The 14,039-nt window shown below is 37.7% G+C and overlaps 1 protein-coding gene across 3 annotated transcripts in view; it reads left to right on the forward strand.

The window, feature by feature from the left end:
• LOC137122815 (protein diaphanous homolog 3-like) overlaps positions 1–14,039 on the forward strand; it is a 149,720-nt gene that overhangs the window by 56,421 nt on the left and 79,260 nt on the right. For all 3 annotated transcript variants that reach the window (XM_067496141.1, XM_067496140.1, XM_067496142.1), the window contains exons 17-20: positions 2,552–2,647; positions 7,690–7,784; positions 10,118–10,219; positions 13,740–13,979. In XM_067496141.1, the coding sequence (XP_067352242.1) occupies positions 2,552–2,647; positions 7,690–7,784; positions 10,118–10,219; positions 13,740–13,979 (533 nt within the window). The remainder of the gene's footprint in view (positions 1–2,551; positions 2,648–7,689; positions 7,785–10,117; positions 10,220–13,739; positions 13,980–14,039) is intronic.

The following is a 14,039-nucleotide window of genomic DNA, read 5'->3' on the forward strand; positions in this document are numbered from 1 at the left end:
GTATGTGTGTATGACTTCTGTCTTATCACTATCCCTTGTATTATGGAGAGCGGGATGCAGCCCAAGCAATAATATATTAGCAGGATTCATGGATTATATGACCCAGCCAGTATGTTTGTATGCGCTGAAACTAAGTGCTTAATACTCTGATAGTGTGGTGTCTGTTCTTGTGTGCTGTGTTGGAGATGGAGTCTGTGTGTGTTAGTGTAATAAATGAGATTCTGGGAGGCTGTATGTTATGATGAGTAGATCAATACAACATTTTAATGCAGTAAGCTGGATGCTTTTCAGGGCTGGCTCCTTATTTCAAATTCAAATACCCAATAACATCAAATTCAAGATTACATTCACGTAGGAATAAATGCTTGACTTTTTTAAGCTAGTTTTTGAAGTAAACCTCGCCATCATTACATTTTTTATGGATTTCATTTACGCTTATATATTAAATTATTAACTATTAAGCAAGTGCTGTTCTGCACTGAATATATACATGGAAGCAATCTAACATGATGTTTCTTGCATTATAACTTGTTGAACATTACACTGGCTCATTACATTGGCTTTTCAAAATATTCTGGCCCTTTCACTTTACAATGCTGTTGATGTACAACCTAATTCCCCAAAAGCTGGAAAGATCTATAAACCTAAATAAAAACAGAATGCAGGGATTTACTTTTGTGAATCGAAGCCCATGCAGTGATGTCCAGTAGAGAATCATGCCTGTTTTTAATGCATTGCCACTGGAGGGCCTAAAGATCACATGCATCCAGTTTTGACCTTCAGCCTTGTCCCTTTCTCACAGAGATTCCTCCTGATTCTCTGATTCTTTTGATAATATATATTGTAGAGAGGGGGGATCTTTAAAGCTGCAATTTTACGTTTAGTGACTTTTGTCTGAAATTGTTCCTCAACTTTTTGATGCAGTTTGTCGAGGATTAGTGAACTGTGTGAAATGCTCCTATTAGACCCAGTTATGTGACTGATCTGTTGCCCATCAACCTTTTGTGAGATGTGTTGCTGCCATCAAATTCAGAATGAGCTAATATGATCCATGAAATGGTAAAATGCTTCAGTTTCAACATCTGATATGTTGTATATGTTCTATTGTGAATAAAATATGGGTTAATGAGATTTGCATTCTTGCATTTACCTTTTCACATCTTCCCAACTTTTTTGGAATTGGGGTTATAATTTGCCTATCAACCTACATACAGTAACCCAAAATGACAAAGTTAAAACACTCTCTCCTATAAAAAATATATTGGCCTGGACGGTCAGGGACAGTCTTTTCTTGACACCATTTCAGCAATGAGTGGCTTGACTAAATTACCTTGCTGTACGCCTCAAGCCATTGTTGTGCTTAAAGGTGAGCTGCTGCCTCTTGATTTAATTGTGTAGTAATAAACTGTGAAAACTTCACAACACAATTTGCCAAAAGCCTTAGTTGATATAGTTGATATAGTTAGAAATGATAGATGAGAAAATAAAAAAAGATATTATAAAAAGTAAAAATTAATGGAACACACGCTATTTGCTTCTTTATAGTCAACCAGTATTTTCAGCTTCACTCTTGAACAACAAGACAAATTTTTAAAAATTATTCTTGGAAATAATTTTTTTCCCAAATCTTCCAATTGACTTCCAATTGAGTTGTTTTCCACTTGTTTTTCTCTGCAGTTGTGTTTCGTTTTTATTGTGTATTTATCATTTTATGAGTCTTTTAAAAATTAGACTTTTATCTCTTTATTATTGTCTCGTCTCACTTTTCCATGGTATACATTTTCCATTGTCCTCCTTGTCTGTCCTGTGCTTTTACCTCTCTCACACATTGAAAGACTGTGAGGAGAGTGTACCTACAGAGGAGTCACGTAAGTACAAGGATAGCTCAGCGTGTGGCTGTGTTTGTGTATTTCTGTGCATGGTAGGCTGTACTGTACAATAAGTGTTCATGTTTGGGAACATACTAACAGTCCTTTGCAGTATGCCTTTTCACTTTTTAATTAGATACAGGATCCCTGAAAGATTACCAAGTCCATGTGGGGAAGTGGAAATACATATCCAGTTGATCCTTTCCTCTCCTCTCCTCTCCTCTCCTCATAATTACAGCACCACACAATTACCCAGTATACTCCTGGGATGCACATTTTGTTCTCTTAATCTGGTGTTTTAAATAATTAAAACCAACCATGAACTCCTCTTTCTGAGTGTGGCTCAAGACATGTCTGTGTGTGGGTAGTTTCTTGTTTTGACGTTTGTTGATGCCATTAATCCCCTCCTATCTACCAGTGGCAATATTTTGATCCCTTCTACCTGACACAATGTGACTGAACTGATTTACCTTCCCCTATAACCTGTTTGCTCTATGTACAAACTTCTGTTCATGGAACAGCCATGGTTCATCCATACCTTAGTCAGTCATGTGATCACAACCTATTACAGCAGAATGGCATGCTAATCGTGGTATCTAAATCTTATGATCTCACTGTGCGAGAATTTGTGTAAATCTTGCTTCAATGTTTTGATGATAATTCATTGTTTCTGTCTTCATTAGCTAAAAAAGAAGAAGAGGATCTGGAGGATAAGAAATCCATAAAGAAGAGAATTAAAGAACTCAAAGTGCTCGATCCCAAGATTGCACAGAATCTTTGTAAGTATTTTTTTCCTTTCAGCCCATTTCTCCTGCCAAGGGCTGTATTTATACACATCCACGTGTCTTGACTTTAGAATGCACGGTGTTCTGTTGTTCTAGCCCATTACTTTTTTCTAGTCACCACCTGTATCTTTTATAACATGCTCTTTGCATAAAGTGGCACAAAAGTTACTTATTAGTGGGAGAGCTGTAAGCACAGCTCTCACACTTATGAGATCCTTTTCTTTATTATTATTATTATTTCGCCGTTTTTCGGTCACTATCTCCTCCTAGACGGTTTGTCGTAGAAACTTCGTTCCACTTCCTAAACGTAGGTCTCTTTTAGGAGATCTATGCTATTACTTTTCTCATTAATAACTTTTATACTTTTTATTATATTTCACTTTTTATGAACTTTTTTTCCCATAGAAAATGAATGGAAGGCACTTAAAATTTCCCTTCAACTTGCCACTTTTCATCTGCCTCTTGTGTCGTCATACTTTGGAGTAGAAACTTCATTTAAACTTTATACGGGTCTAGTCCCTTTCAACTTTTTCTGGGTGGATCAGCTTCTTTCTATCTTTTATACTTTTTGAATAATCGCAGTTTTAGTTTTAGGCAACTTTTGGAGCTTTTTCAACTTTTCCATTAGTGTGTATTGCGGAATGTTGGAGCAGCTAGAGTGGGTGACATCACACGCACTCTAACTTTTCAGCTTCCACTTTTAGCAACTTTTTTCCTTCTTTTCCTTCTTTCCTTCAGTCAACTTTAATCTTACATAAACAAACTATACATCAGAATGTAGGTATTTTTGTCTTCTTTCAGTAAATGTAACTCTCATAGTGACAGGACTGACGGTTCTTTCTCCAAGTGTCCAGAAGCAGAGAGAGTGCCGTCAAAACTCCCATTGGAGCCCATTATAACAGAGGTTCTTAAATTCTAATCAAATCACAAACGGGGGGCTGTTTTAAAATCGCCACCACGCCTTCATTTTATGGAGTATCTTCAAATAAAGTACATCAGTGTGTTCATTGAAGCCTTTTGTCACTCACAGTTTTTGAATTGTTTCGATAGGACTAATACTTTTTCATATTTTGAGCATTTTGCGAGGCATAGTCTCAGCACTTTTCCAGCCTGCCTTTGCATTTGGCTCACATGACTCAGCAGGCAGGCAGCAGTCATTGTCATGGTAACGGACACAGCTGCATGACGTCATGTAATCAGCCTCAGAGCTGTGTCCACACACTTTACCTGAGTTTTTCTCCCTCAACAGACACAGTGGAGACACACACAGACACACACCCTCACAGACAGGAAATACCCTTTCAAAATAAAAGCCTTTCATAATACTTTATCCACTTTTTAGCATTTAAATGCTAAAATGACTTTGTGGTGAAGTTTCCCTACACACACACCCTCACAGATAGGAAAAACACTTTCAAAATAAAAGCCTTTCATAATATTTTATCCACTTTTTAGCATTTAAATGCTAAAATGACTTTGTGGTGAAGTTTCCCTACACACACACCCTCACAGACAGGAAACACACTTTCAAAATAAAAGCCTTTTATCATTCTTATTTTAATTATTTAGCATTTAAATGCTAAAATGAGTTTGATTTGAAGTCTCCCTACAGTGGACACACAAACTACCACACAGACACAGACAGGAAACACACTTTCAAATTAAAAGCTCTTTTCAACTTTTTTTTTTCAACAGTTTTTCAGCATTAAAATGGTTCCTTCATTTCTAAGTAGTTACTTCTAGCTTTTTTCTTTACACTTTAATAGCAACTTTTTTACTTTGCTTCTTTTTTTGTTTCTTTTAACTTTGGGAATATTAACCTTTTCCTTTGTTTCTTACTACTTCTTTCCACTTTTGTTAATCAAGTTGTTGCTTTTTCACTTCTTCCTTTACACTTTTAATAGCAACTTTTTTACTTTGCTTCTTTCTTTGTTTCTTTTAACTTTGGGAATATTAACCTTTTCCTTTGTTTCTTACTACTTCTTTCCACTTTTGTTAATCAAGTTGTTGCTTTTTCACTTCTTACTTTTTTCTTTACACTTTCAATAGCAACTTTTTACTTTGCTTCTTTTTCTGTTTCTTTACACTTTAAATATCACCTTTTTAGCTATTTACTTCCATTGTTACTTTCTACTTTTTTTCTTTTCTTAATTCAACTTTTCTTGGTATTTTGGATTTTTTCTTTTATTGTCATCTTCTTTCTTTCTCTTTTTGTTTGTATTTATCTCTCTTCAGCGTTTGCGGCTTTGAACGTACAAACGCCTCTGCTCTCAGCAGCTTCTGAGCGGTCGGCCTCTACCGGGCGACTTAACAGCTCTCCCACGTAATTTCCTTGGAAATTGCCTTTTCTAGTTATTATTATTATTATTATTATAGCTCGTTTTTCGGTCGCTATCTAGTCCTAGACGGTTTGTCGTAGAAACTTCGTTCCACTTCCTAAACGTAGGTCCCTTTTAGGACAGGGGTGGTATTACTTTTCTCATTAATAACTTTTATACTTTTTATTATATTTCACTTTTTATTAACTTTTTTTCCCATAGAAAATGAATGGAAGGCACTTAAAATTTCCCTTCAACTTGCCACTTTTCATCTGCCTCTTGTGTCGTCATACTTTGGAGTAGAAACTTCATTTAAAGTTTATACGGGTCTAGTCCCTTTCAACTTTTTCTGGGTGGATCAGCTTCTTTCTATCTTTTATACTTTTTGAATAATCGCAGTTTTAGTTTTAGGCAACTTTTGGAGCTTTTTCAACTTTTCCATTAGTGTGTATTGCGGAATGTTGGAGCAGCTAGAGTGGGTGACATCACACGCACTCTAACTTTTCAGCTTCCACTTTTAGCAACATTTTTCCTTCTTTTCCTTCTTTCCTTCAGTCAACTTTAATCTTACATAAACAAACTATACATCAGAATGTAGGTATTTTTGTGTTCTTTCAGTAAATGTAACTCTCATAGTGACAGGACTGACGGTTCTTTCTCCAAGTGTCCAGAAGCAGAGAGAGTGCCGGCTGAAACTCCCATTGGAGCCCATTATAACAGAGGTTCTTAAATTCTAATCAAATCACAAACGGGGGGCTGTTTTAAAATCGCCACAACGCCTTCATTTTATGGAGTATCTTCAAATAAAGTACATCAGTGTGTTCATTGAAGCCTTTTGTCACTCACAGTTTTTGAATTGTTTCGATAGGACTAATACTTTTTCATATTTTGAGCATTTTGCGAGGCATAGTCTCAGCACTTTTCCAGCCTGCCTTTGCATTTGGCTCACATGACTCAGCAGGCGGGCAGCGGGCAGCAGTCATTGTCATGGTAACGGACACAGCTGCATGACGTCATGTAATCAGCCTCAGAGCTGTGTCCACACACTTTACCTGAGTTTTTCTCCCTCAACAGACACAGTGGAGACACACACAGACACACACCCTCACAGACAGGAAATACCCTTTCAAAATAAAAGCCTTTCATAATATTTTATCCACTTTTTAGCATTTAAATGCTAAAATGACTTTGTGGTGAAGTTTCCCTACACACACCCTCACAGACAGGAAACACTTTCAAAATAAAAGCCTTTTATCATTCTTTTTTTAATTATTTAGCATTTAAATGCTAAAATAAGTTTGTTTTGAAGTCTCCCTACAGTGGACACACAAACTACCACACAGACACAGACAGGAAACACACTTTCAAATTAAAAGCTCTTTTCAACTTTTTAACAGTTTTTCAGCATTAAAATGGTTCCTTCATTTCTAAGTAGTTACTTCTAGCTTTTTTCTTTACACTTTAATAGCAACTTTTTTACTTTGCTTCTTTTTTTGTTTCTTTTAACTTTGGGAATATTTACCTTTTCCTTTGTTTCTTACTACTTCTTTCCACTTTTGTTAATCAAGTTGTTGCTTTTTCACTTCTTACTTTTTTCTTTACACTTTCAATAGGAACTTTTTACTTTGCTTCTTTTTCTGTTTCTTTACACTTTAAATATCAACTTTTTACTTATTTACTTCCTCCATTGTTACTTTCTACTTTTTTTCTTTTCTGAATTCAACTTTTCCTGGGATTTTGGATTTTTTCTTTTTCTTGTCATCTTCTTCTTTCTCTTTTTGTTTGTATTTATCTCTCTTCAGCGTTTGCGGCTTTGAACGTACAAACGCCTCTGCTCTCAGCAGCTTCTGAGCGGTCGGCCTCTACCGGGCGACTTAACAGCTCTCCCACGTAATTTCCTTGGAAATTGCCTTTTCTAGTTTACTTATAAGTTGCTTATTCCTATAGCAGTAAAAACAAGACTGGCTGCTGCTTCCTGTTACTTATATTTTCATATGTATACACACACACTGAGCTAATTAACAATGTTAAGCATCCGTTAGGGGGCAGAGGAGGTTTAATCACATTGATCTGTCGGTCTCACTCACACATATATGCATTCGTGGTCTTGATGTGACTATTATAAAATTATGTGGCATCAAGGGAGGATGTGACTGTTGTTTCATGTACTACAATGAAATGACACGAGTTACCCCAGTAGCAGTGATAAATTATATAAAGGGAAATTAATGGAGTAGAAATGTGGGGGAATAAAAGAGGAATAGGTGGTTAATGTTTTCCCAAGTTTCTACTGTATATAGTGCCAGTTTATTCTCTGAAAATCACAACATCTCAAATAAACACTTATTTAGGATAATAAATGACAATATTAATAATAGCTAATATAACCAATAAGATTTCAAATTATTCATCATCTAACTCTTAGCCTAATTTACACCATCTTTATAGGGTTCTGATGGTTGGACTAGTTAGACTAAAGCTCAAATCCTGTTCGCTGCCAGAGGCATCAGAAATGCTGGGCGTCACACAATTAGGTCCTCCTGGCAGTGCAAGGGTCCCACGTGGGCCTGGCCTGTGTTGGTCTTTTGTTAGTTCATCTGTTTGTCTCCAATTAGCCCCCTCATGTGTCATAGTCGTGTTTTTGGTTTGTTTGTTATTCGTGAAATATATTCATATTTTACCACTGCATTTGTCCATCATTTCTCTGTGTCTGTGTAGCCATCTTCCTGGGTTCCTTCCGTATGCCTTATCATGAAATTCGTCAAATGATATTGGAGGTGGATGAGGAGCAACTCACCGAACCTATGATCCAGGTAAGCCATGCTGTTGTAAAATGACATTAGTCGATAACTTTAATGAACTGACTACCTAACTCTCGGATGTGCGCTGCCCTATCTCTGAGATGGAGAGAATATTAAAAACTAGCTCAACCTGCAATGTGGAACTTTTCACCTTGAGGCAGAAAGTATATTTTTAGTTCTGCCCTCTTCCTACTCACTTTGCCCAGCTTCATGTCCCAAGTTTTCTCTTTCCTTCATTAGTTGTCTGTCTTTCCTTAGGATGAAGTATTTGGCATCTGTAAAGCCTACAGTACACAGGCAATCTGAATAAACAAATAAGTGTTGAGCAGTATTTTTCTGCTGTTCACTTTGTTTTACTGTTTAACCCTTAGCTTTATGGTCACACGTTTTATATGCCAGACAGTCAGTTTAGTTTAATAGCAGTATAACACACTTGTTTAATGTGAATGTGTTTCTGTCCCTGTTTCTCTTATTTCTCAGTAGTGATGTGATGACACCAGGTCATTCATTTTTGTATCATTTTCCTACAGTACACATTTAAGATACTGCTGCTGCTATCTGTAGCTTTTGTCTGTTTTTTAACTACTGTAGCAGGGAGACTCTTAACTTTGTAATTGGCTGAAAGTATTCAGTTTTCTTATATTGTACATATATACTGTGTATATCTCACTGAGATCTGATAACAAGGGATGCGCCCTCTTGAAGCTGTCTTTCCAGTTTTTCTTTTCAGTTAAAGGTACAATACTGTTACAGTACTGGTGTCTCTTGCATTCAAATAGAACTGTTATAGAGGCCTGACAGCAAATGCCCTACTAACCTCTGCCTCCATCTGGGCCTTGGGAATTGTCAGCAACAACTGGCCTGAACGCTGTAGGCTGCTAACGGAAGTGTAAGGAGAGAGAAGGTCAGCAGTGTAGGATGGGGCAAAGAAGCAATGAAACTTTCAAATCAATTCAGAAGGACACAAGTAACCAGTGCACAGAGGCTAGAACTGGGAAATGCACAAGCTAGAGGGCATCAATTGACTTCTGGGCAACCTGACAAATAAGGGGTTACAGCATACTAAATGTCTAGAATCAGAGGCATGAATAACTATGTTATAAGTACACAGTGCATGGTAGTTAAATGTCGCTAGAAATATTAAAAAGTTGATGGCTTTGGATGTGTTCAGTGATTAGTAAAAAAAAAATTTTGTGATCAGTTGTGTGGATATGCTGAGCTAACAACAAACAAACAAACTAAAAAAACAGTTAAAGATGTGAATTTTAAATAATTCATTTGATCAATAATTTTTAATTACATCCTGTAGATAATTAATAGGCATTAAGGCAAATTCCATTAAAGTACATCAATAAAAACTCAAGTAATGGAAGATCTATTAGGAACAAGTTTTCAACCCAATTTAAATGCATCAGACCAACATATTTAGCACACAGTAGCAGTAATTATTCAAAGGGCTTCTTCTTTCATACAAAAAGCCAATGTAATCAACATGGCATTGTTGATTATCGATCTATCCATTTATCTCTCTCTTTATCTATCAGTTAGTCAGTCAGTCACATACATTGCAAGCAGTGAAGCCTTCTTTAGAGACTTGCATGCCTTTTTATGCCCAATTAAATTAATTTAGCACAGGTTGACTCCAAACAAGGTGTAGACGTTCAAGAGAAATGGGAGGCACCTGAGCTAAATTTCAAGTGCTGTTCCAAAGAGTCTGAGCACTTACATATGTAATATTTCATGTTTTCTTTGTTCATACATTTGAAAGCATTTTTAAAATTCTGTTTTCACTTTTTCATTATAGGGTACTGAGTGTAGATTAATTAGATAAAAGGAATCTGAACAACTGCAGTATAAGGCTGCAACTTAACAAAACTGAAAAAGTGAAGTGGTCTGAATACAACGTAAAGGTCTAAAAACTAACAGACCAGGCAGGACTGCAGGTGCAGGCTGTGCAAATATGCCCCTGAGACAATCACCAAGGTGCAAGATGCGTAGTGTACATAAACATCCGTGCTAAGTTCAGGCTGGAAATTCCAAAGTCAAAATGGGATATGCCTCTAAAGGTGGTTTAGAATGATCCCTTGGTACTTCCAGATACAGACTGACAAAGTGGTAATAGCAATAGTAGTGGTGGACAAACCTGTAGTGATAGATGTAGCAATCCCAAGTGATGGTAACATCAAGAAGCAAGAACATAAGAAGCTTGAGAAATACTAAGGGCTGAAAGAAGAATTAGAAGAGCTGTGGAAGATGAGCCACAGACTGGGAGAGTGGCTCCAGCATATTCCAGGAACACAAATTCACAGATTGCTTTTCTGTGCTCTGCTTTGCTCTCCTTGTAGAACCTTGTGAAGCACCTACCTGAGCAGGAGCAGCTGAACGCCTTGGCTAGCTATAAAAACGAGTATGCAAATTTATCAGAGCCTGAGCAGTTTGGGGTTGTGGTAAGTATTCACTTTCACATATTTATGACCTTTCCTTTCTTTCACATGTTCTACACGTTGACTTTGCATGAGTTTTTTACGCCAGATGCCCTTCCTGCCCATCTTATATGGGCTTGGGACTGGCACCAAGGTGGCCCTTGGTGGCTGTGCAGGGCCACACTTGGAGGGGTGAAATTCAAACCTGCAGCCTTCTGTATCCCAGCCCAACGCTCTACAACTGAGCCACAAGCACCCCCCCCCCCCAGTTTGCAATGGTCTCCTTTCTGTTGTGATATTGGGTAGATGGAAGGCCTCTGACATTATACAGCCATGGCCAAAAACAGAAAAATGCAACACTTCTCTCAGAAAATTGTTCCAGTTGCTAATGTTTTAGGATTCATGTGCTTATTGTTTTTGTTTGCACTGGAACAACACAAAAAAAAAACAGAGAGGAAAAGTCCAACTTAATAAAAATTCACATAGAACTGGAAAATAGACTGGACAAAAGTATTGGCACCTTGTCAAAATTGTAAGAAATAATTGCTTTGCAACCATGTGATGCTCCTATAATTTGTATTTAGACACAACTGTGGCAAGTAACAGGGAAAAATGGACAATGTCAAAGTCCATCTCCAGAGATCTTAATGCTCCTGTGTCCACTGTGCACAATATCATCAAGAGGCTTACAGCCCATGGCACTGTAGCAAACCTCCCTGGACATGGATGGAAGAGCAAAATTAATGAAAAATTACAATGAAGCATTGTTGGAATGGGGGATAAAGAAGACTGGTAACTTCCAAACAAATTCAAGCTGATCTGCAGACACGGGGTACAACAGTATCAGCTTGCACTATCCGTCGCCATCTGAATGAAAAGTGACGCTATGGTAGGAGACCCAGGAGTACACCACTGCTGACACAGAGGCATAAAAAAGCAAAAATGGAATTTGCCAAAACTTATGTGACAATACCACAATCCTTTTGAGAGAACGTACTGTGGACAGATGAGACAAAAGTAAAGCTTTTTGGTAAAACACATCCTGGGACTTTTTCCAAAAAAAAACAAATAAGGCGTACACAGAACACAGTCCTTACAGTCAAACATGGTGGAGGTTCCAAGATGTTTTGGGGTTGCTTTGCTACTTCTGGCACTGGATGCCTTGACTGTGTAAACAGTATCATGAAATCTGATGATTACCAAAGAACTGTGGGGCTTAACGCAGTGGCCAGTGTCAGAAAGCTCCGTCTCCACCAGAGGTCGTGGGTCTTCCAGCAGAACAATGACCTGAGACACACTTCAAAAAGCACTCCAAAATGGTTACAAACAAAGCGCTGGAGAGTTCTGAAATGGCCAGCAATGAGTCCAGATCTGAATCCCATAGAACATCTGTGAAGAGATCTCAAAACAGCGGCTGGGAGAAGGCATCCTTCAAATCTGAATGACCTGGAGCAGTTTGCAAAGGGGAAGTGGTCCACAATTCCAGGATAGGGGTGTAAGAAACTCATTCATGGTTACAGGAGGCGACTGATTTATTTTTCTAAATGTGGTGTTGCCAAATATTAAGTTAGGGTGCACTTTTTGGGTTCTGTGGTGAATTGTATCAGATTTGACTTTTCTTCAGTTTTTTTGTGTTGTACCAATGCAAACAACAACAATAAGCCTGTGAATACCAAAACATTTGTAATTGGAACAAAATTCTCAGAGAAGGGTTGCATTTTCTGACAGAATTGCAAGGGTGCCAATATTTTTGGGCCATTACTGTATGTCTTTATGTGTCAAGTTAATTCAGGGTATTATGAATAAAGAAATTGAACAACATTATTATGCAGACAATGTTTGATTACCTTTTGTTGTATTGATTACTTTTTAAATGTTGTATTAATATAAACATGTTTTGGATCTACATGTCTTTTCCTTTAGTTCTTCTTCCCTTGAATACGTGCACACAAATGAAGCACTTTTATATGAACATCTTAATCCAAAGCTCTTTAAAATTTTATCTTTTTAAGGTTTAAGAGGAAAGACAAGACACCTGTGGACTGCCTTACTAAATTATGCACTAAAGAGTGGCACTGCTGCCTAGTTACATCTCCGTCCTTTCTTCAAGACTTTTCAAATAAGGTTTTTTAGAATTATTTATAAGAGGTGTAGCATGTTTTGCATATTTTTTTGGCCTAGCAATTAATTCAGTGACAAACATAGCATAATGATCTTTTTTGCCTCGTGAAATTAGAGTATGCTCAGCTATTGAGTGTAGTTCTTTAGGGAGACATTGCACAAAGAGGAGCCTGTTTACACTATGTAATGTTTCGCTTCTGTGCCTGTGGTCCCAAGGAGGATTGTGTGCTTTCACCTATCAGAATACCTCATGCTGTACAGCTTTATTGCTGTGCATCAGCATTGGTTGATGACTTACTGATTTAATTATAATCCATGATATTAAAGGAATCACTAAAATCACATTTACATCCTCTGGGCTTCTATGCAGTTGCAGTACTGATGGCAAACTCTTCTTTGAATTTGTATTTAATTTACCTGGGATTCAAATTGCTGTTGACCCTCTACAGAAACATTAATTACAAGCAATTTGCTAAAATATTTACTTACATTGATTTGTTTCTACACTATATGGTGTTTAAAATTCATGGTCTGACATGCACAAACTATATTTTTCAGTTTCTTTATGTTGTGAATACTGCTTTCAGTGGCTCAGTTTTGTCCAGTGCTCATGATAGCCCAAATATAAACAATGGTCGTACATATTTGCTTTGGTTTTCCTATTACATAATTTATCACGCCTCTCGGCTCGATTTCAGCAATACAGTACGTTTCTTTTTGTGCAACTTTCCTTTTTATATAGTTATATTTTTTTCTCCTGCCCTGTTTCCTCTCTCTGCTATTTTCTTTCATACAAGTACACACATTACTTGCACACACTTTCTCATTGACTGAAATAGTCATTTAATAACATTAGAGTAGCTATAATTAAACTCTTGATGGAAGACATCAAACCACACAGCCAGCTGTTGTGTGAAACAGACTTTTGGAACCTGCGCCTGTCCCTGCCACCTCTCACATGTACACAGTCACCGTTGTGGCCAGGTCCTGGGCCCAATGCAATATTTTCCAATTTTCCCTAATTATGTGAGAGTGGTAATCCAAGGCAGCCTATTGTATATTCCACCCCCTCTGCCGCCTGCCCTATATGGACACTAACTCCACAATTAACTTACCAGACCTGGGTCCCAAATCAAATCACTGCCAGCATCTATTACTACTGTCTAGCAACACTTTCCAGCCTGCTGGTTGCATAAATGTCTTTTAAATTAGATCAGCTGAATTTTGAGAGTAGGCCAAAAGTGTGATTGTAGCTATTGTATGTTAAGTTTAACTGTGTTCTCTGACTTTCTTCTCTACCTTTGAGATCAAATTCCTAACTTTTGAATTTCTCTTTACTTGCTTTATTCGCATTAAAATTGTTCTTTTCATGTATATTTGTTTCTCATCCGTGCTTCCTTGTTTTGTTGTTCTCCTTTCCAAGATGAGCAGTGTCAAGCGGCTGCGCCCCCGCCTCAACCACATCCTCTTCCGGCTGCAGTTTGAGGAGCATGTGAACAACCTGCGTCCCGACATCCTGGCTGTAAACGCTGCCTGTGATGAGGTCAGGAAGAGCCGGTCCTTTGGCCGCTTGCTTGAGCTGGTGCTGCTGCTGGGAAATTACATGAATGCAGGCTCTCGAAATGCCCAGTCATATGGCTTTGACCTCAGTTCCCTTTGCAAGGTGAGGGTTAATATGCTGACCTTACCATCAACTGTTCGCGTATAGTGTGTAATCCTTTAT

This window comes from Channa argus, chromosome 2 (assembly GCF_033026475.1).
Source record: "Channa argus isolate prfri chromosome 2, Channa argus male v1.0, whole genome shotgun sequence".
Taxonomy (NCBI): Eukaryota; Metazoa; Chordata; class Actinopteri; order Anabantiformes; family Channidae; genus Channa; species Channa argus.